The sequence below is a fragment of the Urocitellus parryii genome, chromosome 5, assembly GCF_045843805.1.
Source record: "Urocitellus parryii isolate mUroPar1 chromosome 5, mUroPar1.hap1, whole genome shotgun sequence".
NCBI lineage: Eukaryota > Metazoa > Chordata > Mammalia > Rodentia > Sciuridae > Urocitellus > Urocitellus parryii.
In genome coordinates, this window is record NC_135535.1 from 174,173,128 (window position 1) to 174,196,397 (window position 23,270).

A 23,270-nucleotide genomic window follows, 5' to 3' on the forward strand; every position below is an offset into this window, starting at 1 on the left:
ATCCCGGCCTTTTTTAGTTTTTAGGGTCTCACAAAGTTGCTTAGGGGCTTGCTAATTTGCTGAGTCTGGCCTTGAACTTTCGATCCTCCTACCTCTGCCTCCCAAACTGCTGGGACGACAGGTGTGCATCACCTCACCTGGTCCCTATTTGAACTTTAGATACTAAAGTTAGGTATCTGATTTTTTTCCTATCTCTGTGTGAGCAGGAATCGACACATTTAGAGACACAGAGATCTCTGGTGTCTGCTGGAACAAAGAGGCTTCCCCATTCCATCCCCTCATTTCCAGATTCTTCCCAAGACACACACTTAGACCCTGCTCTGACCCAGTTGCAAAAACAAACTCTCCTGGAATGAGAATAAGTCTTCTTCCTAGGATCATGAGCTCTACCTCTTCCATCATTAGATCCTTTGGTGTGAGAAGACCATACTTGCCATCACAAAAGTAACACTTTTAGGGGAAAGCTTTAAAAGGACTGCATTTATAATGCCACATTAATTCTTTTTAGTGTCAAAACCTTGAACATAGAGTAATTTTCTTTGATTTTAGGCCAATCTTAGGTCCCAGGCCCCTCAAAGAGATCCTAGACTCTTAATCAATTAAGAACAATGAGAGAAATAATGACCTCGAGTGCACTTTCTCCTTATTGTCATCCTAGGCCTCGGGTATATAAGCCTGCAAGAGGGATATAGAGTAGTGGAGGAAGTTTTAACCCTCAATTCAGATTCCAAGTCCATAGCAAAAAAGGGTTCCCAGTCTGCTTTGTGAGCAATGGAGCCCATTAATAGGTGACAGTATACCAACCACCCATGCCCTCTGCTGGTATGAAAAGTTGTTCTTGCCAAGTTCCATTATTCTGGGCAGCAAGTTCAGTTATTCTGGAAGGCATATTCTACCAACATGTTAATATATTCCAACTTATTTCTTTGAAGGGGAGGAATTGTAGGAATTGTAGCTTCTGTGGGATGGGCGCATGGAATTCATTTAAATTTTTTTTTTTTTTTTACTTTTGTACATGTCTGGAATGTTCGTTAGTATTCTATTTTAAATGTCATTCTTTTGTCATTATTTAATACCCAATCCTGCCACCAAATACTTCTGTGTACTATGAGACAGAATCACAATTACTGTCACGGACGGACTTTTAGCGCTCTGGTAACAGGTATAAAAATATATATTCTGGTGGAGTTAAAAAAATTAAAAAGACTCAAACTTTGAAGCATGAGAAGAGAAACTCTGATATCTATCCTGAATTCATACTATTTCATTTCAATAAATACTTTCAGAATTAGATCTATCAGGACCAGGAAGGTGAGTGCCAAATAGACACCGACTATGGCGCAGGCACTTCAGAAAGAACTCACTGCTGACGGGGAAAGCATGCCTTAGATCACTCAGAAGGTGGAACTCACTTTGGGGAAAAAGTATGCTCCCCAATATCTCCATCCCCCAACTCCCAAAGAAAAGCCTGGGTCAGTCACCAGCAAATTAGCTGGAAGTAGTGTCTTTGATGAGATCTCTTGGGAAAAGTCTTGGAAATTTCCAATCTAAAATCTTCCCTTCTGTGCTGGTTGGAAAGTTGAAGCATAATGCAAAGGATTTTTATCTGCCCAAAGGGAGAGCCTACTTCATAATGGCTTCTTGAACTCACAAAAGATGATCCGAGTAGGCACCAAAGGTTCCAGCATTGAACAGTACTCCAATGTTACAGGATCTGGTGCTTCAGTTACCATATCTACAAAACTGTAATGATATAGGTTAGTAGGGATTAAATGAGACAATGCATAGGAAGCACCTAGTAGAGTAGCTAGCACAGCAGAAGTACTCAATAAAGGGTTTGAATTTTGTAGATCGCCTACCTACATCTTAGCATTACCAGAGAAACTCATTCACCATCCTGTCTAAACCCTTTGTCCAAGGAAAAAATTGTTCCAAGCATATGACTATAAACTCATTTTATTTGAAATAGGAAAATATTAGCATACATATCTAATTTATTAGTGAAATTATAATCTGAACAAAGGGCCCAAAAGTAGAGCACAACTATAAAAGTAGGTAATTTTTTCAGCTTTTCTACTCAGTCAATTCCAAAGTAAAATTTACAATGATATAAAGAAATATTCAAGATGTAGAATCATTCTACTACAGTTTTGTTCTTGATCCCATAAAATACATCATTCCCATGAATTCTTCAGTTTTGAAATAAACCATATAAATATATGGAACATTAACAGTAAAATTCTGAGCAGATGGCAATATTGTGGATCTACATTTTTCTGACTGGCTTTCTGAAAATTCTGCTCCAGGAGAGAAAGTAAAATGCAAATTTTATGCATGTACAAAGTCACAATATCCCAAATCATTTTATACAAATCTTTAAAACCTCTCATTATGCTCATTTTTCATAAATACTTTAGAGAAATTATATTATAGAAGCACATAAACAAAAACTTTACTGTGATCACTATGAAAAAATATGTATGAGTATTTATAGCTACTTAAATTTTAAAAAATATTTGGCTTAAAGATTAAAGAAATGATATTTAAGGTAAAGTGCTATTCCAAACATATATAACTTCATTTTAACTTTGATTTTTTTTTTACAGATTTTTTCAAAATATTTTTTAAAATTTCAAATGACAAATTCCATGGATTCAAAAACTCAATTCTCAAACTGTGGAAAGAGATAACAGACAACATTCATATTTCTTTTTGGAAAACAATTATGAAATATTAAATCAAGCCAGTATCTCATTCTGCAGGCAATAAACTAACAATTAATTTGGTGAAATAATCCAGTTCCAAGCAAGGACTCTTCAGCCAACTTCAAATCTTCCCCCTTTCTTTGTTTTAATTCCTGTAACCCTGGCAGGTCATTGGAGAGGCCTCTTGAGGGATAGTGGGCTAAATGGTCTTTGGGGTCAAAATATTTTTTTGAAGTTTGGATTTTAAATTCTTTAATAATTAACCTCACACCCCCACCCCCATTGTAATTATACAACTCATCTGTGTTTATAGATCTGACATGACTTGGGACTTGAGATTACAACTCTGTGAATTTCAAACAGCTAGAGATAAACCGGGGGACCTAGCCTTTCTCGTCTCTCTCCAAAACCTTCCTCTTGGATCTGAAAACTCAGAAATGATCCCAAAACACTGGAAAGTGGGGTATCTGGGGGATGAATAAACTAGTATAATCCAGTGGGTTAGGTTTCTAGTTATTATCCATAAAGAGATGAAAAGCACTAGGCGTTGCACCAAGAACGAACACAGGATCTCACCTTCAGAATATCTCTAGGGTAATATTTTTCAGTTCAAATCCCCCAAGTGCTCTTCTGGGTAATGATGAATCTAATGTCTGATCTGCAAAGAAAATGCTCACCAGAGACCTGCTGATTCAAGAATTCAATTCCTGCTCAGTTGGAATACTGCCAACATTTGTCTGTTCCTAGCAGAAATGTGTCTGCAGTTTAAATGAGCGTTGTTTTTTTTCCCCCTCACTCTGAAGAAAAAAAGTGGGAAATTTTGGCATCATTAATATTTTAGAAAAGATAGAAAGGCTGCCCTTGTGACTTGACAGGTCCTCCTGAATTTACAGTTAGTATGTGATAGTAACAGAGGTGTGTGCCTGGGACAGTCTTAGGAAAGGAGCTTTCCATTTCAAGCAATTTCAAACAGATCTTACCAGCTACCCTTTAAGATGCCATTCCAACCATGGCATTTCATGGATTCTCAAAGTGATATCTACCCATTGGCAGAAGCAAGGGCTAGCTGGAAGACTAAGAAAGGGGTATGGGGACGGGGGTCTCTTTTTATATTAATCATTACCTTTGCAAGAATCTCAAGTATGCTTTAACCACCCTGTTGAAAACCCTAATGAGGAACTCCACCTTGGAAAAGGATTGGCATTTTCACACTCTGCCAGCACACCCAAGATGACCCCCCTCACTTCTGCAAACTGCATAGGATAAGCAATCCCACGTGTCAGTGTTTCTGTTTGCCTTCTGAGGGGGGATGAAGGGGGTGGAGATGGGAGCAGAGTGTTGGGGATTACAGTGCTGCTGCCAGGTCACTTGCTTTGGCTATGCCTTGGAACTACCCTTAATCACAGCCAACACTATCAACTCCTTCCATTCCCCAAAGAGCAATATTACAAGTCCAAATTACAAACGAAGAAACTCTAGGCTAGTCCAGCTTTCTTTATTTTTTTTCTATTTTCCCTTATAAATATGTTAACAAAACAATAATAATGATTTCCCTAGAAGGCAATACTTCTGCCAAAATAAAATGCTTCAGAAATATGCCCAGTCTGGTGGCCTTTCTTCCATCAGCCCCAAAGATTCCCAGGCTGAAGGCCATTGGTCATGTGAGGTTGTAACCAGGAGCTGCTGTAGCCACAGAAGCCCCATCTTTCTGATCTAATTCTCTTGCTACAGAATAAGCCACTGATCCATTGGTCCAAAGCTGCAGCTTGGGATCAGATTCTTTGGCAAGGAATGGCAGCTGGGTTCTTTTCATCCTCTTTACAAGTCTAGCAAAGCCAAGCAACACAGAACTAAAGATCATTGAAAATCCACAGAGAAGGAACGCTGCAGTGTAGCTGCCAGTCGTATCCACCAGCCATCCTGCAACAAACAGCAGCAAAATTACATCCTTAAGTTGAAAATTCAATCACTGCTCTTACCCACTCGCAAATCGAATAATCTGTAAGGATAATAACAATAGATCGCTAGTGCTAACATGACAATTTTGAGACAAAAAGCAGACCGCCTAAAAATATTGTGCATCAACTGAGAAATGCATTCTATTTTTTAGGGCAACTTCTAAAAACAAATTGATTGTCGTTATTAAGTGAGATATTTGGAATGGTGCTGTGTACTTAGTAATCACACAGTAAGAATTAGTTATTAGTAAACCCAGGAAATCTGGTAGAAAAGATAAAAACTTAAGTTTTTATTGTGTATCCTGTGACTTTCAACATCATTCAGATTATTGAAGCTGGGATAATTCAGGGGGTTAAGAAAATATTATCACATTAAGTGTTAGTGGTATTCCCAGCTCCCACGACTATCTTAAATAATATAATAGGCTGTGGAGCAATGTCCAAATCTTAATTTGGATCCAGTTTGAAAATTATACTATATCCCATCCAGTTTGAAAATCAGAATTTCAGACCATCATAGATGTTGCAAAAGCATACTTCTGAAGGTGTACACTTGTAAGCACAGTTTTTACTTCCTTTATCTCTTGTTGCAACAAATTAATCTCAACATCTATCCTGGTTTAAATTTTGAGGAAAACCAGGTGTATGATATGCAAAATATGGACTAAAATGATCAGAGAATAAGTGTGATAAAATTGAACTGTGGTAGATAATTACTTTGTGATTAACAAAAAGTTTTTTTTAATTCCTCCAAATTTGGCTTACATGCCAAGAAATCTACCAGAGAAGTATTTGGTTTCTCCTTTTGCCCATCTCAAATCTACTAGTCAAAAATGGCATTTGTAGAAATTGTTTTATGTCCTATAAAGTTTTCTACAATTCAGCTATTCTCAAACATTTTAGTTATCACCTGATTTACACATGTATTTCTGAAGTACCAAATAGAGACTGAGTGGAGAGTTCTCATTTAAAGATAAATAAACAAGAAAATTATTATGACAGGAACTCACATCTTAATCCTTTAACTTCCATTAATGTGTATAATATCTGATTTGCCAGAATTTGGGGAAAAAGGTCCAGGAATACCAATTTCATTTGGGTTTTGTGATATGTAGCAGAATTATACTGTTCCTAAATGTTGGTAAGCCCTGTAATTAGCTTTGGAGAGAGGACATGGGAATATGTGGAGGGCCGTTTCCAAAAATGAAGACTAAACTCGGAATCCCATATTGTGGAGTTTAGACTGATAAGGAACTTTCACCTGGGGTTTGGAAATAACCTTAAACTGTGCATTCATAATAGCAGCAAATAGCAGAAATCCTGCCTTCCTCAAGAAACTCCCTTCTTCCTAGGCAAGTATTTGGGTCCTTTTCCTCTTGCCTATCTTGTTCACTCTTGGTTTTAATTTAGACAGATAATAATCTAGACCGTTTACTTTCAATCTTTAGTGTGCATGAACATCATAAGAAAGCTGGTTGGAAATGCAGATTCTTGGAATTTACCCCCAAAGATTCAGATCTTAGGTGAAAAGTTCAAAGAATCTGCAACAAATTAATCTGCAACAAATTTTGGCAAAGGTATTAGGAAATTTGGATGCAGGATTCCCAGAATCACTGGTCTACACCATGTGCTCCAGAAAGAAGAAATAGGTTCTGACCTGTTTGTTACTGAATCACCAGTGCCAAACACCATGCTGGTTATAAAAGCAATAAATATTTGTTGGATTACTTGTTTAATGCATGCAGTAAATGTTTGTGGAATTATTTGTTTGATCATGCTCCCAGTTTCTATAGCATTTCACAGATTTTTATTGTTGTTGTACCAGGGATTGAACCTAGAGGTGCTTAACCACTGAGCCACATCCCCAGCCCTTTTCAAAAAATTTTTATTTTGAGACAGGATCTTGCTAAGTTGCTTAGTGTCTCACTAAGTTGCTGAGGCTGGCTTTGAATTTGCTATCTTCCTGCCTCAGTCTCCCAAGCCCCTAGGATTACAGGCATGCGCCACTATACCTGGCTAGCATTTTACAGCTAGATCCTTTACTTGATGACTCCCAAATCTGTATATCCAAATCTCTTCACTCCCTAAAGTACATATTTTATTTGAATAACTCCTTTGAGTATTTTCACCTGTTTATTTCAGATATCTCAATACATCTCAACTTTAAATTTGTTATTTTTCAGACAAAGCCACTGTCTCCAATTTCCCTATGACTTTCAATCATGACATTATTTTCTAAGTCATCTTTCACTTCCTTCTCTCCCCTTCATCCTCCTATGCTGAATTCAGTTTATGTTTTTTCAAATCTCCTCCTTGTCCCCAGAGTTAATTTCCACTTCTCCTGCATCAACCCTAGTTTAAGCCTCTATCAATTGATTCCTGAACTATTACAATGGAATCTGAACTGCCTCTATCCTAAATCACTGGATTAATTGCTAGATCACATCTTTCTAAAATATCCTTTTAAAAATTTATTTCTTTATTCTGATTTGTTATATATGACAATGGAATGTATTACAATTCATATTACATATATAGAACACAATTTTTCATACCTCTGGTTGTGTACAAAGTATATTCACACCATTCATGTCTTCATACATGAACTTTGGATAATGATGTCCATCACATTCCACCATCAATTCTAACCCCATGCCCCCTCCCTTCCCCTCCCACCCCTTTGCCCTATCTGGAATTCCTCTATTCCTCTCATGCTCCTCCTTCCTACCCCACTATGAAATAGCTTGATGCTGGTTGTTTTAATGAATCATAATAATGGCCATTATTTATCAGGTTATAAATATTTAGTATATAAGTATTTATAAAAACTTAGTATGTGCCCAATACTGTTAAAATACTTCATGAACTAGATTTCTTTTTTAAAGTCATGTTTGTTGAGATATAATTTATATATGGTACAATTTGCCCTATTTAGTTTAAAGTAATATGAATTTTGATACCATAAATATAAAAAATGACAACATATAAATATGGATATATAGTACTACTGTGAAGATACAGAATATGTTATCTTGGTACTCCTTTACTTCTTTCTCTCTTTTAAACAAATAGAGAAATTGATTTTAATATATTTTCATTTAACCCAGTGGATTATCAATATAATTTGCAAAGAAAATAATTGTTAGTAAGATATTTCATGTTCATTTTCTTTGTCCTAGTAATTATTTGGAACCTAGTGTCATATCCTTTTTACCATTACCCCCGTGCACAAAAACGTTAATACTCTCCACAGTCTCTGAAGGACATAGAGCCCAGCTTCTTTGCCTGTCACTCAAAACACCCCACTATGCCACCAGCACTTTCTCATTTCATCCTCACTGCCCCCTGTTGGAACCCTATCCTCCCACCAGGTTTCCTTCTGAATGTGCTCTACTCACTTAGAAATCTGAACAGCTGCTCCATTCCATTGCTCCCATGATTAGTGTGGAATGGAACGGAGATGCTAATTTGGGACTTTTTTCTTTCCAGGAAGGCTAAAGTTCCCATATGGTTGGAAAAAACAAGAATGTGGGTAAGATCATGATGTTCTGGGGTGGCTCTTGCATCCTGTTCTCTTTCATTCTTCCTCAACTCTCTTAAAATCTTCATCGTGTATGTCTATGAAGAGGGATTCACTCTTTGCAATCAATAGGACAAAAGTGGTTGGGGGATCTCTGAACACTTACCTGCAATGGGTGGGCTCACCAAGTAGGGCACTGCATGAAGGAAGTACACCACACCCAGCGCTGATGACAAAGAGGTGGTCCCTACTATTTCAGCAGTCACTACTGGGATCAAGGTCACGTAGGCTCCATCAAAATAGCCAAAGGTACAAGAGAAAGGCACCAGGAGGGGGAGACTTCGAAGCATTGGAAGGCAGAGATAGCAGAGCCCATCTAGGCCCACAGCAAAGAGGTAGCAAACATACCGGTAATTCTTCAGACACCTGTGGATTTGAAAAACAGGAATGAGTGCAGGATGCACAGTTGCTATACAGAAGCTTTAAAACCATGGCCATGCAGCAGTAAGCATTGCAATTATTTATAGGGATGGCTCCCCCATTACACATTCCTGTCTTTTTTTGGCATATGCAAATACAGTACTCTATCTTCCCAGGAAGCACAGTATGGTAGAAAGAATATGTGCTATAAAATAAGGAAGGTGGAAGATGGAAATCAGTTCTATCATCTACTCTGCCTACTTTGAACTTCAAATTCTTTCACTCTAAAATGAGAAGGCTACCAATTTCAGACTTACTCTAAAGGTAGCTGTGAAATATGCAGAGTGTCAGGATATTAATACTTTTTAGCCATCTACCATATTGAATCCTTTAGATATGTTACCTATTGGTATCTGCATATAACTCAAGTGGCTATACAAAGGGGAAACTGAAATATGAAGACATTAAAATGAATTGCCAGAGATGACAAAGGCCTTGTACTACAACTAAGTCTTATTTTAAAACTTTCCCAGTGAGTGGAACTTCCATTTTACTTTTCCTCTGTAACTCCAAACCCATCTACAACACCAATTATTTCAGAAACTCTTACAATGTCAACTCTAGCAGCTTGTTTTATAAACACTTTTCTCTTCCTAGCTTATTTGAGCCTCACAAAATGGTATCAGGTTGACCAGTAAACATTGCACTGATCTATTTGACATGTGAAGACCCTTGAGCATCTGAGGGTTAGATGATTTTCCCTGGGTCACAGGACTAATCAAGGGCAGAGCAGGCACAAGAACTTATGTCTTACGTGTCTCAGACTAGAGATCCTCCTGCAGACCTACAATAAGCTGCTTCTCACTGAATTGCTGTTTATAGATTTCCCTTCCTCCGCCCTTTCCTCCTTAGTTAAAAATGTGGAGAGGCTGGAGGTGCAGCTCAGTGATAGAGCACTTGCTTAGCATGTACAAGGTCTTGGTTCGATTTCCAGCACCACACACACAAAAAAAAACTGGAATTACTCCTAAATATTGTATTCATAACACTGGAGAATGGCATTTGGAACCTGATTAATTACCAAAGACATAACTTATAAGAACCTTCATGACATAGCTCTCCCAAGTCATAATTTAAGTATAAAGAGTCCTTCATTTAGGAGACATGAGTAACCTACACACTTCAATCCAAACAGATGAGCATTTGCTGAAGACACTACTTGGTAGTTTTCTTATCATTTTGGTTTCTAAGTCTACTTAGAACTACTTACTATTTTCACTGTCAAACATAAATATGTGGCTACAGATAATGGATTATTATGGTATCTGGCCCTCCTGCCTGGATTCTGCTCTTCTTCCCATTGCAAGTCAATCTCTGGGGTACTTTTTTTTTAATATTTATTTTTTAGTTCTCGGCGGATACAACATCTTTGTTTGTATGTGGTGCTGAGGATCGAACCTGGGCCACACACATGCCAGGTGAGTGCGCTACCACTTGAGCCACATTCCCAGCCCCTCTCTGGGGTACTTAAAAAGAAATTAAACCCATAACACCAGCCAGAAGTTGTCTTGCTTGAGGACAACATTTACTTGGGATGGAATTAAATATGTTGCAAGAACTTGTAGTTACCCTTGGCTTCTGCAACTTAGACTCAACATTGTAAACCATCTAGAACAAGGGTAGGCAAATTTTGGCTAGGTCCAGCCTGCCACCTGTTTTTGGACTACCTGTGAACCCAGAATGACTTTTTTTCATTTAAAAATAATTGGAAAAAATCAAAAGAATGATATGTGGTGACATGTAAAAATCATGAGAATTCTAAATTCAGTGTGCATAAATAAAGTCTCAACAGAACACAGCTACTCTTATTTGTTAACGCGTTGTCTGTGGCTGCTACAACACCATATTAGGTAGCTGTGCTAAAGACCACAAACCTAAAAGATGTTTACTCTCTGTTGCTTTACATAAAAACCTTGCTAACCCATGATCTAGGGAGTGGCCCTCAGAGACCAAGGACCTGCTAAACTTCTTCAGATGTAGGTATTCTATAGTGTCAGGGGTTGAGAGGAAGTTCAAGACTCAAGGTCCCCTAGTGGGGAACTGATTGATTGTGTTTTCATGGATTTTACCTTCTGTCGGTTAGCCATCCAAATGTGATATTGCCAATAATGTCAATCACCCCAAGTATGGACATAAGAAAAGCAGCTTGCTGGTGACTCACTCCGACACTCAAAGCATAAGGCACCAAGTACACAAAGAGAGGGCTGCAGCCGTAAGCCATAAACAGAACAGAGACGGCTAACACAACAAAGTCTGGCATCAGCAAAAAACTGTATTCCTGCTGCAAAGAGCAACACAGGCAGGTCTGCGCCCATTCTTTGGTCAAAGGTGAATAGGGAGCTGCCCGCTTACAGTCTTCTTTCTGAGTTCGACAGTCACATTTCTGCTCTGGACTTGAATGGTCCTCTTTAAGAGTAATTGGCCGCATCAAGGCACCACAAACACAGAGATTCAAAACGAAGCCCCCGAGAATGAGGAGTGCTCCCCTCCAGGAAAACTGTTCAATAAGGAGCTGAACCACAGGAGCCAGGACAAAGGTGCCAATGCCACTCCCTGACATGGCAATCCCATAAGCAAGGGCTTTCCGTCTGCTGAAATACTTGCCAACCATGGCAATCGCAGGAGAGTAACAAAGTGCAAATCCAAGACCTGGGAAAAAGAGAACTCTGTGAGTGCTGGAACATCATGAGCAGCCAGTGGAAGAAGCCATCTCAGAAGATCTGGATTATAGAAAGCCACACCTTCTGCAAAATCCTTTAAAAGCTGTTTTGTAAACCAAGCTGAAAATGAGTCTCCCCTCACCAGTCACCCATAATTTTCAAAATACAGAATATGTGTGACTTTCTTCTTAGAAAAATATAATTTCTTAAGCAACTTTAAATGAAGAAGTTAAAAATCATCATACATACTAAACTGGAATTTATTAGAAAATCTGGATGGTGCCATAAATTATCTGTAATCTTCACTGCCTATGAAGATGTAACACTGATAATATGGACCACTCTGGAGTTAGGATTGAAATAACATATATGACTGCATCATATAGTCAGGAAACATTATGCCAACTTTATTTATGAACATAGCAATCTGCAAATATCCCTTAAGGTCAGCAAAAAAATGTTGACAGTCCACAGATTTCTAAAGGTTTTCAGCTTCTGTTACTTTTTAAATTAAGATCCGGACTTGATTGGTCCTCCTTAAGAGTAATTGGCCACATCAAGGCATCACAAACAGAGTTTCAAAACAAAGCCCCTGAGAATGAGTAGTGCTTTAAGCCTAGATTTCATGGCCTCTAGAATGTCAGAGAAGGGAAAGAAGAAAACCCCTCAGATCTATTTCCATCTACAGTGCAGGGTGGTCAGCAATCTAGAGTTGCCTGGACTTAGGGGTTTCTGGATATGGGACTTTCAGAGCTAAAACCAGGACAGTCCCTGGTAAAAGATTTCTGACCACTTAGTGGTCAGGCCCTTCAGGTTACTAGGGGTGGATATATTTTCTTAAGCTTGATTTACAGCCTCCTGTGAAGGTTACATCCTTCATTGGCCTGATCCATGCACAGTACCCAGATAAGACTGGGTGCTACTCTCCACATTCTTCTGAATGATGAGCAAACTGCTATTCCAATTCCACCAACCAACGCCATCTTGATCTGACACAGTCCCTTAAGTGTGATTTATGGAAAGTACATGTGATGCTTCTCTTTGCATGGAATTCATTATGATTCTCTGAAGCAATGCTTGTATAACATTGAGAATGGTGCTATAAATTATCTGTAATGTAAATTATGTGTAATGTAGGAATGTTCACAAGGGGCTATCTTTTTTAAATTGGCAATTCCTACTTACTAGATAATGATATTCATCATAAAACAAGGGAAACTCAGATTAAACACAGATAGTATTTTAATGTCTTGGCAAAGAAATTAGGAGAATGACCATTGCTGAAAACTTATATCGTGCTGAGTGAAATCTCGTTTCTTCTGAATACAGAACCTCAGCCATATATTAATGCTGAAGAGAAAAGTAATAGTTACTTTTATCCTATGAATGAATTAAGGTGGTGATACATTTTCATTAGGGTAGTGCAATAGCATTTGCAACTCTGTTTAACTGCTAGGTAGGCAGACATAACCTATGTCAGCTAAACTGTGCATTAAAAATCACTGCTCTGTTGTATGCTTGGCAATACCTGAGTGGAAGAGGGTGAGATGAGTGGCACAAAGTGCCCTTACCTGTAAGAACTCCCAGAGTGAGGTAGAGATGCTTCAGGCTGGTGGCAAATGAGCCCAGGATGAAACCAGTAGATGCAAGCAAGCCACCCAGCATGATTCCCACTTGACAGGATAAGTGGTTACTGACAGCACTCCCAAGTGGAGCTTCAAAAATAATTTAAAAAAAAGAGGTTCAACAGAAATGTCTTGTGGACCCTGTGAGAAGGCTGTGGTATTGCATTGGCAGGGCAGAGAACAATTAACCTTTGTTTGTTTACTTATTTTTAAGCAGATACAACATTTTTAGGCCTTTATTTTATATACTTTTATGTGGTACTGAGGATTGAACCCAGTACCTCACACATTCTAGACAGGAACTCTACCACTTGGCTACAACCACAACCCTAACAATCAACCATTAAAGTACCAAGCCCACCTCACTGATTTTACAGCTTTGGAAACTGAGGCCCAGAGAGAAGTGACCTGTCCATGACCGGACAGAGAATAAGCAGCAGAGCCAGTATAAAACTCACGCGGCCCACCTTGCATTTCAGTACCTCTTCCTTATCTTCATTCCATTACAGCCACGGTCCCAGGGCCATAGGGTGTTTTTTAAATAGTGGATCAACTCTTTACTTAAATTACATGTCACTTGAACAAGGATCTTTGATGTACTATTGGCATACACCATCAGCAATGTTGATGACAGTTAATTGATGGAGAAAGAAAGTGGGCAGCCCTGTGCCACCAGCAATGTCATGCAGCAGAAGACCAGGTTGAAAATGCAAGATAAATCCCTCCATCGGGCACTGCATGCAGGCTTGCCATCATGTGGATGAGAGATCAAAGCCTAGAAAATTCTAAGGAAATTGTTTTACATGCATGGTGACATTCTGGTTGGCTTCACTTCATCTGCTATTTACCAGTAAATCTGAATTATGTTGGCCTCAAGGCTTATAGAATATTAGTTAAAGCTGCATGTGGCCAGAAAAGAGGTATATAGCTGCCTGTGGTCACCAAGAAGTACAGCTTAGGGCAACTGACGCTAAGTATGGGGTTATTTCATCTTATAACTCCTTGGTCTCCCAGACAATGGCAAGATTGATGGGTAGGAAAGCTGGGTGGTTTGTTTCCTGAAGAAAAATTCATGCAGACACCAGTACTCTAAGAATAAAATCAGAAAAGCTGATGCTTTGGGCAGCTGTATAATATGATCATTTCTGTACCGAGCAGGTTTAAAATGGAGGTGGACTGCAATGTTCATGTAGACTCAGACATCAGCTATATATATAACCCTTGGAGAAGAGGAATGAGTGAATCTCTGAAGAACATACAGAATTCTCAAGGTTGTCCTACTATGTTTGTTGGAAAGTGACAAAATTTATATCAAAATTTACACACACACACACACACACACCCTCAATGAATAAGGTTCACTTCTCTGTTCATCATATGGCAAATTTTGTCCAGCGGGTGTCCCAGATGTGATTCAGCAGTCTCTTGTCCATACTCTAAACTCTAATGTTCTAGTATTATCTGACCTAGTGAGCAGGTAAGAATATATAATTGGGTATAACAACAGCTCTGGCATTCTGTTTTTAAAAAAAATTCTTTGTTCTTTTTAGTTATATATGGCAGTAGAATGTATTTAGACATATCATATATACATGGAGTATAACTTCCCACTTTTGTGGTCAGACATGATGTGGAGTTACTTAGCTTGTATTCATATATGGGCTCTCACATTCCTGCACAGAGCTTAAATACACTGCTTCTGACATGACCCTCAAAGTCTCACATAGTCATCGGTCACTTAAAGCCATTTACCCCTCTTTGGGGGATTACAAATATTCTCCAAAAGATAACAGTGAGGGAAATGAGTCACCCATATCCTCTGAGAAAGACAGACAGCCTCTTGGCGAGCTGATACAAATGCTGTGACTAACAACATGACCCTCAAATCAAGTGATAGCTGAAGAGGGAAAAAAAAAATGTCAGGCTCCAAAGCCAAAATATATTATTTTTTGGTCTCCTAAGACCTTTTATTAGTTGAAAAAGTCAAATTGGTTTTCTCATGAAATCTGTTTTTAGTTCTACAATTGCTCTCAACTTCTTCCCAAGAAATACATTTCAGCACAATTCAATTGACTCCTGAGAATATACATTTTTTCCTAAAAATAAATATGAGTCAGAAACTAGAATGGAATCAATGAAGATATGAGTTTTTGAATATTACAATATTTCTCTTTTGCCACTGAGACATGACTTGAAGAAATAAGTTTTCTAGAGTACTAGAAACTCTTCTAAGTGAAAGGATTAAGTGAGTCTAGGCCATACACAGATTGTTCCAATTTAATCCGATCTTAGAAACTTTAACAATTGCTAATTGTGATTGAAATTTATAAAAAGAAAAACATCAAAGTTTGTTTTCTCCTTCTATACCAATGCAATGTTGGTTTCCATGAATTTTTAGAACACTCTACATCCTTTAAAAAGAACCTCTGAGGTTTCTTGAATGAAATTATAGCCACAGTGAATGAATATTTTTAGCTCCTGATTATATAATCTTATCCTTCCCCAACACTTTACTAAGCAAGAAGATTTATGCATGAAAAGATAAAATCTGAGAGACAAATTCTGAACCCTCTGGGAAGGGAATGGGATGCAAACCAAGACTTGAGATGTAATGGCAACACTCTTGCCTCTCACTTAGGAGAGCATATAGAAATGACTCATGGTGCTATTCAGTGACTGTTTACTGGATTGGAGAAAAAGGATGCTATGGCATTTGTAAAACAAAAGTCAAGCATGTACAATGTGGTAAACTGCTCCCCAAATCAGGACAAGTTCTATGATGATCAGCATCCTACCTCTTTATGTGGAAGAACCAGGTGATATGTGCCTTTTTCTGTGTATTAATTATTTCTCCCATCTAGCATCAGCCAAAACTATTAATTCCAAAAGCAAGTCTGGTTAGGTTGGCTATAGGTAGGATTGATCTTTTCTTTTAATATAGTCTTAGCCAACATTTTTTTCTTTTTCTTTTTTTTTTTTTTTTTTGGTGGGGGCTGGGGGTGGGTGGGTAGAGAGCTGCTGACACACACCTGTAATTGCAGATACTCCAGAGGCTGGGGCAAGAGCATCACAAGTTCAAGGCCAACTTGGGAAACGTTAATGAGACTCTATCTCAAGGTACAATTTTTAACATAATCCTTACACTTAGAAAAACTGGTAATCAAAGTCATTTTCTCTAATCTGGTCAGAGGTCATGGGCATGACAGTTCAAGGGTATCTGGGAATTGTCTATCCCAATATGTGATACTCACCACAAAGCATAGTCACACAGTCTACAATGGAATGGATCCATGCTGTTTGTGCATAATCCTGAGCAAAATATGTCTGGAACTCCACAAAAAAAACTGAGATACATCTGAAAAATACAAGGCAGGCATATTATACAAAAAGCAAATAAACATGGAATTGACCCAGAACTTTAAAATTTTGATTCAATCAGTTTTTTCAATTTCCAAGAGTTTTACTGACTGATGAATAGCAAGTAGAAATTCAGATGTGAACCGTTTGGGTCATTCTGGAGAACTAAAACAACAAGCATTCAACCCACAGAGGGACTCCTGAAGACAAGTAGATGTGAAGACCCTTGCTCTAGAGAAGGATTTATAGAAAAGACAGCAGGCCAAGAATAACATTATTCATTTTAATACTGTGTTAACATCTACTGCTGCTGCTGCTGCTGCTTCTCTGTTTTGTTGGTTTCCTGTTTTTGGTACAGGGGACCAGACCCAAGGGTGCTTAATTACTGAGCTACATCCCCAGCCCTACTCCTTTTTAAAATTTTGAGATAGGGTCTCACTAAGTTGCCCAGGCTGGCCTCAAACTTGTGGTGCTCTTGCCCCAGCCTCTGGAATATCCAGAATTACAGGTGTGTGCCAGCAGGCCCAACTATCCATAACTCTAAAAGGTGGTTATACAACTTAAAATTTTAAAAATAAAAAGCAATTTATAAAAACAAAACCCAGGGGGCTGGGTTGTGGCTCAGTGGTAGAGCACTTGCCTAGCACGTGCAAGGCCCTGAGTTCGATCCTCAACACCACATATATAAATAAGTAAATTAAATAAAGATATTGTAAAACAAAACAAAACAAAAAACCCAGCAGTTTCACTTCTAGGATTCATACAAAGGTAATAATCAGATCATGATGATGATAATAATAATAGATATACATAAAAGGATATATTTTGGAGAACTATTTATTGTAGCCAAATACTGTAACCAAACTAACTGTTCAAAGAAGGACTGGTTAAACAGATTATGGCATATAAATTAAATACTGTATTATTAAGTATTAAAATGATGGTTCTGATCTGTATGCACTGATTGCCATTCTAACTGGAGTGAGATGGAATCTCAGTGTAGTTTTGATTTGCATTTCTCTAATTGCCAGAGAGGTTGGACATTTTTTCCTATATTTGTTGATCATTTGTGTTTCTTCATCTGTTAAGTGTCTGTTCAGTTTGGCTTAGGTCATATATTGCAACACTTTTTGTAACAGCAAAACCAGAAAAACAATATAAATGCTCAATCAATAAAAATGTGTTAAATAATTATGGATACATTCATATGGTGGAATTGTAAGCAGCTATTATTCAGTGAGGTACAGCCATGTGTGCTAATACAAAAAGATTTCTAAGAGATATTACTAAGTGAGGGGGGGAAAGCACAAAACAGTGTATATAATATGATCCCATTTGATATAAATGAAAAGGACATGCATTCCATGTTCATATAAGGTTGGGAGATTTTGTTTTGTCTTATTTTGGGGCCAACCTTAAGAAACTATTGATGAGGTTAGCTTTAGGCAATGAAACTGGGATTTGGAAAGTGAGGAGAAAAAGACATTTTATTCTATATATTTCCAAATTTTTAAAATTTGGATTGCATGATATTTAGGTTTTAAGTAAATTTAAAAAAAAATTTTTTTAAAGTTGTTTTCCCAGTAGGCACTGATTCTCTGACTGAATGAATCACACTTGGATTACCTACTTGTTTCCCTTGCCAGTTCTCATGGCTGCTTCCTGGTTCAGGACATTTAGAGTCCAATGCTGGCCACACAGTCACACTTTTGTCTTTTAGCCTCATTCAGCTCAGGCATCCTCCTCTCTATATATCCTGATAACCTCTCTTTTTTTACCAAATGCAAACTTCTTTTCTGATTTTTGGCTCAATCTTTGGTAGTTCAGGAAGGGAATCTGTTCTCCATGGCCACCAAATGAGTGACAGGTGAAGCGCATGGCACTGATGTGGCTTGAAACATCTTTGTCTGCCATTTCTGCTGGGCCAAATACTTCTCATTCTTTGAGACCAAACTCCAAAGCCAACTTCTCTAGAAAGCCTGCTCTGAACTTACAGCTCAGAACTTATCTTTCAGTATTATTTTACATTTCATTTTTACTTAAGCACATTTTTATTTTTATTTTATTTATGTCTGAGTTTACCGTATGGTGTCCAACATCTCTGGGATTTGGGAAGCACCTAGCACAGAGCCTCATCCTCAATGAATGCATGGTACATATTGGTGGGATTGGTACCAACTGAAGTTGAAACAAAATTATAATCTAAAAATCTCTTAATGTGTAGTTGTTTCTACATGGATTGGGGATAATATTACCTATGGCCAATTACCAATAGGACACAGGGCAGAAGGTCTCTGTAAGAGGAATTTGGAGAAAACTGTCCCCTTGGCACTATGACAGGACAATTTTGGGGGGGTGGGGTTTCGTGCCTTTATTGATGATGCCTTCAAATAAAGTTATTAATGCAAATGAGTTTCTTCTACTGTCAAAAATGTGTTGCCAGAGAAGAAGCAGAGTACTATTGGGGAGGAAAAAGCACCTGATAGGAAAGAGTTAACATATGCAGATCTCAAGTATTTATTCCAAATAAAAATGAAATGAAATGAGTTGCAATGTATACCCATCTAACTTAAGCAAAGCAAACACCATACTTTTAGAGAGAGAGAAAGAAATGAGCAAATGAGAATGAGAGAATTCCTGTATTTATGTTGTTCCCCTTCTTCAACCTCAAACTCAGCCTCTATCACCACAGACAAAATGTAAAATGAAATTTAAAAAATCAGAATTCCAGGTTGTGAGATTCAAAGGACTCAGTACCTGTTGAACCAAAGGGTTCCCAACTTACATGCTTTTTCTTTCAGGGGTGAATATAGTTTCTAACCCTGCATAAGAGTAACTCCATATGCTATGCTCACAAATTTACTGTAAGCATTATAATCACACTTTTTGTCACTTGGCATTCTTTTTCCTCATCCCTAGATTCAAAGACACATGTTATACCATTATGATCACTTGTCATAGTGCTTTTTGATTTATGAATTAGGAACCACACACCCAATTAGCTTTCCACTTCCACTATTAAATCTTAATGATTAAGATTTATCTTAAGTAACATTTATCATGAATATGACAGATAAGAAAATTCTGGAAAAATGAACTTGCAGAAATCATCTTGCACATTTCTGAAACCATGTCAGCTTATATATTCTAACACATATCAGATATTATCTTAGCTTCTTGGGTGTGGATTTATCAATTCTTTAAAATCTCTAGAATAGTAATTTCATTTTGAAAATACCTTGGAACAAATTCCTCCTCTAATGTGCAAATTTAGACATGACCCATGTTATCTCATGTTTAAATATTTCATATTAATGATAAAGGAAGATAGAGGGCAAAAAGAATTATATCATATACTTTAACATCTTCTAGAGCTGCTGATGAAAATGAATGCTGGTGTGCCATTACTTTTGGTCTAAAAATATCCTAACACTACTAAATATTCTAACACATATCAGATATTATAGAAGAGACCACTCTCCCAAACTCTTGAATATCAGAACTTGCAAAGAAAAAAAATCTGTGCAAAGGAAATACACACACACACACACACACACACACACACACACACACACACACTTTCACAATGATAGTTTCAGAAATAGAATGAAGCATATTTAGAAGAAAAGACAAACCAGGTCTTCTTAACAAACTAAGAATAAAATCCCAGGCAGAGATGATAGCTATTGTCCCAGTATTTGAGAGGGTGAGGTAGGAGAATCCCTTGAGTCCAGGAGTTCAAGATCAGCCTGGGCAGGAAAGGAAGGAAGGAAGGAAGGAAGGGAGGGAGGGAGGGAGGGAGAAGAGAGAGAGAGAGAGAGAGAGAGAGAGAGAGAGAGAGAGAGAGAGAGAGAAAAGAAAGAAAGAAAGAAAGAAAGAAAGAAAGAAAGAAAGAAAGAAAGAAAGAAAGAAAGAAAGAAAGAAAGAAAGAAAGAAAGAAAGAAAGAAGAAAATAAGAAAATCTCCACTTACCTGGTGACCGCCCGGGTGCAGATGGTAACAAGGAAACAGCCAGCCACGATCATCCAGCCCCATCCTCCATCTGGAGGGGAGGTAGACCCAGGTCTATTTACTTTTGCCATGGTTCCAATTCCTTTTTCTTCTTTTCTAAGTTATTCCAACAGCAAGTTATGATCTACGAAGAGTTTGCTGCTCAGCGGCTTCCTGTTGTTATTCAAGGTCGGCATAGAATGCTACCTGGCACATGGGTTACTGGCCATCTACAAACAAAAATGGGGACATATTTGTATTTTATTGCCCTGTCCAAAGGTGGGTTTTTTCATTTGGTAAGAAGTGATTGTTCCTTTCCTGTTTGTACCCTGGCCTTCCCACTGGCCTGGTAGAAACCTGCTACCATGTTGCCTACTGCCCATGGACAGCCACTTGGCAGGAACTGTCATCTAACAGAAGGGGGAAAAAAAAAACTTGATGGATCTTAGAGGTTTTTTTTTTGTTTGTTTGTTTGTTTTGTTTTGTTTTTTGCTGTTGTTGTTGTTGTTTTTATTTTTGCTAACATCCCAAGTGAACTTGGAAGCTGATTTTTCCCTAGTTAAGAACATAGACTAGCTGACACCTTGGCTGAAGCTTTGTGAGGTCCTTGGGGAAAGACCCCACTAAGCTGTGCCTGGATTCTGGCCCCATAGAAAATGCAAGGAAATAAGTTCCTTAAGGCACTCTTCAGCCTCCTTAACTATAGTTAAGGACAAATTTTTTAAGAGGCAAAATAAGAGTTTTGACAGGTACACTTTTTAGTGGATGGAGCAAATAACTCAGTTGTTGATACAATTTCATTATGATTGCAAGTAGAAGTATTAACATCAATTAAACGAAAGATTGTTTCAAGCATGACAAAGTGTGCATTATCAGGTGAACATAGACTATGTACCACCTGGTAAATTATAGGCAAACCAAACTGCATAATAAGCTATGTGTTAATATAAGAAAATGGCTCACAACAGAATTTTGCATGAGTACATCTTTGAAGCCACTGGAACAAACTGTTTGCCGGTGAATTCTGTGAGCAAATACAGAGCATAGGTAGTGAAGCGGAGGCAACAACGGTAATTCCACATACACCACTCAAGATGGCTCACTCTGAAGCCAGGTGCCTCCTCTTTATCTTATTAGCCATCCTGTGAATGTGGGAAGGCTGACAAAGGAGAGCAAGTAGACAGCTGAAAAGTATTAGACATTCATCAAAAATATTGGAAGACCAATATTGATACTAAACCTACTGATTAAAGAAAATAAAAATCATTATTGGAAATAATAATATTAATAACTGGCCTAGGGATTAATAGTCAAAAATACCAGTGTCAGGGCTTGTGAAAACAATGATATAGAGCTACCATTTATAGAATACTTTCCATAAGCCAAAATGCTATTCCACAGCCTCAGAGACAGAATAACCAAAAGTTAACGCTTATAACAACCCAAAGAAAGTAGGTAAGAAACTAGGCTAGAGAGCTTAATTTTCCCAATTACTATTATCACTATTAAGCAGCAGAAGTGGGACATGAACTGGTCTGATTATAAGGCCACTATTCCTAACCCATGCCCCAGCATGGTTTCCATCACATGTCCTTATTCTGTGGTAGAAATTCATAAACATTTTTGCCTGATCCTACACATACAACTCTTGCTGATGACACACTCAAAGGATGAAGTAAAATGCAGGCTGAGGCAGCTATAAATGCATTTTTTTAAAAAATGGTACCATTGCTATTTCCCTGAAAGGTGTCTGTAGATCACTGGCTTCATCAGCCATGGAATTATCTCCAAATTCAAAGCAAAACCAGTCCTCTAAAGGAATTTCTAACACTCTGGAGCTTCAGGATCCATCCCTCCAAAATATAAATCTGTGCTGCAGATAAGTAGCTTTAATAGCCTATTACTTTTTTCCCTCAAATTAAACACTCAGAGATAAGACTAACTTAAAAGAGCTACTATATTCATAGTTTTCACAGACACAGACTACTGTAGCAGGCAGTTGGCTGCCCACTCAAAATCCATAGTTTACCCATTCTCCATTCTATCCTCTCCCTGGTTTTGCTCAGGTAGGTATTTACCAGCTCTTTCCAGTGGCCACATGCTTCAGGGAGTGCTGATCCAATTCCCTGTTTCTGGGAATGGGTTGTGGCTGATCTCCCTCCCTCTGTCAGTGAATGACAAGGGATGAAATGTACAGCAATTCTAGCCAATGGACTTTGGGGGAAATCCTCCAGGAAATGTTTCCTTGTTCTTAAGACACAGGAAAGAAACAAGCCCTTCTTCATCCTGTAAGCATTCTGAATCTGGACCTGATACCTGGGACTACCACAGCCATCCCTTAACCATGAAGGAAGCTAGCCCAGGGACAGAGTCAATAAGCCAAGGCAGCAGAGCAGAACAATGAAAAGAACTGGGACCTCAGTGATGTCCCTGAGCTGCTGAGTTAACTACTTCTGGAGCCACTCGCTCTAGCTTATTAAGTAACAGTACATCTTACTTATTGTTATAACTAGTTGGAATTTTTGTTACTTACTCCAGAAGAATCCAAACTGGTCTAGTCCCTCAGACACTAAGGTTCCAGAGCCAGCCCCAACTGCATGTCCTCTCCATGCTGTGTTCAGTCATCTTGAGGAGTTGAAATTGGCCATAACCATGATATTTATACCACGGAAATCATAAATTGGCAAACTACTCATCAAAGCCTTTATATCCTACCAGAGAACTAGTTGTTACGCATTTACCAGCACACCACTGCAACCTCAGAGTAACATAAGGTGCAACAGCAGTAAACATTTCTAAGAATCATTAAGTAAAGATAAATAACTAAGACAGAATTTAAACATCTACTATGATCTAGGAACTTACCCCAGTTGAGTGGGTAATTTCCCTGTCTTCTAGGGCAGCAACTGAAAAACTATAGCCCTCAAGAAAAATGTGGCTCCTGGAACCCAGCCATACACACTTATGTACATTTG

General features: G+C 38.2%; 1 protein-coding gene across 4 annotated transcripts in view; it reads right to left on the reverse strand.

Moving 5' to 3' along the window:
- Positions 1 to 2,653: 2,653 nt before the first annotated feature.
- The window catches only part of Slc16a12 (solute carrier family 16 member 12), an 80,234-nt gene continuing 59,617 nt past the window's right edge, over positions 2,654 to 23,270 (reverse strand). For all 4 annotated transcript variants that reach the window (XM_026415234.2, XM_026415233.2, XM_077798941.1 and 1 more), the window contains exons 2-7: positions 20,278 to 20,525; positions 16,200 to 16,303; positions 12,895 to 13,038; positions 10,733 to 11,312; positions 8,350 to 8,609; positions 2,654 to 4,625 (exon numbers count right to left, since the gene is read on the reverse strand). In XM_026415234.2, coding sequence (XP_026271019.2) covers positions 4,363 to 4,625; positions 8,350 to 8,609; positions 10,733 to 11,312; positions 12,895 to 13,038; positions 16,200 to 16,303; positions 20,278 to 20,387 — 1,461 coding nt within the window. In that variant the 5' untranslated portion in view covers positions 20,388 to 20,525 and the 3' untranslated portion in view covers positions 2,654 to 4,362. The remainder of the gene's footprint in view (positions 4,626 to 8,349; positions 8,610 to 10,732; positions 11,313 to 12,894; positions 13,039 to 16,199; positions 16,304 to 20,277; positions 20,526 to 23,270) is intronic.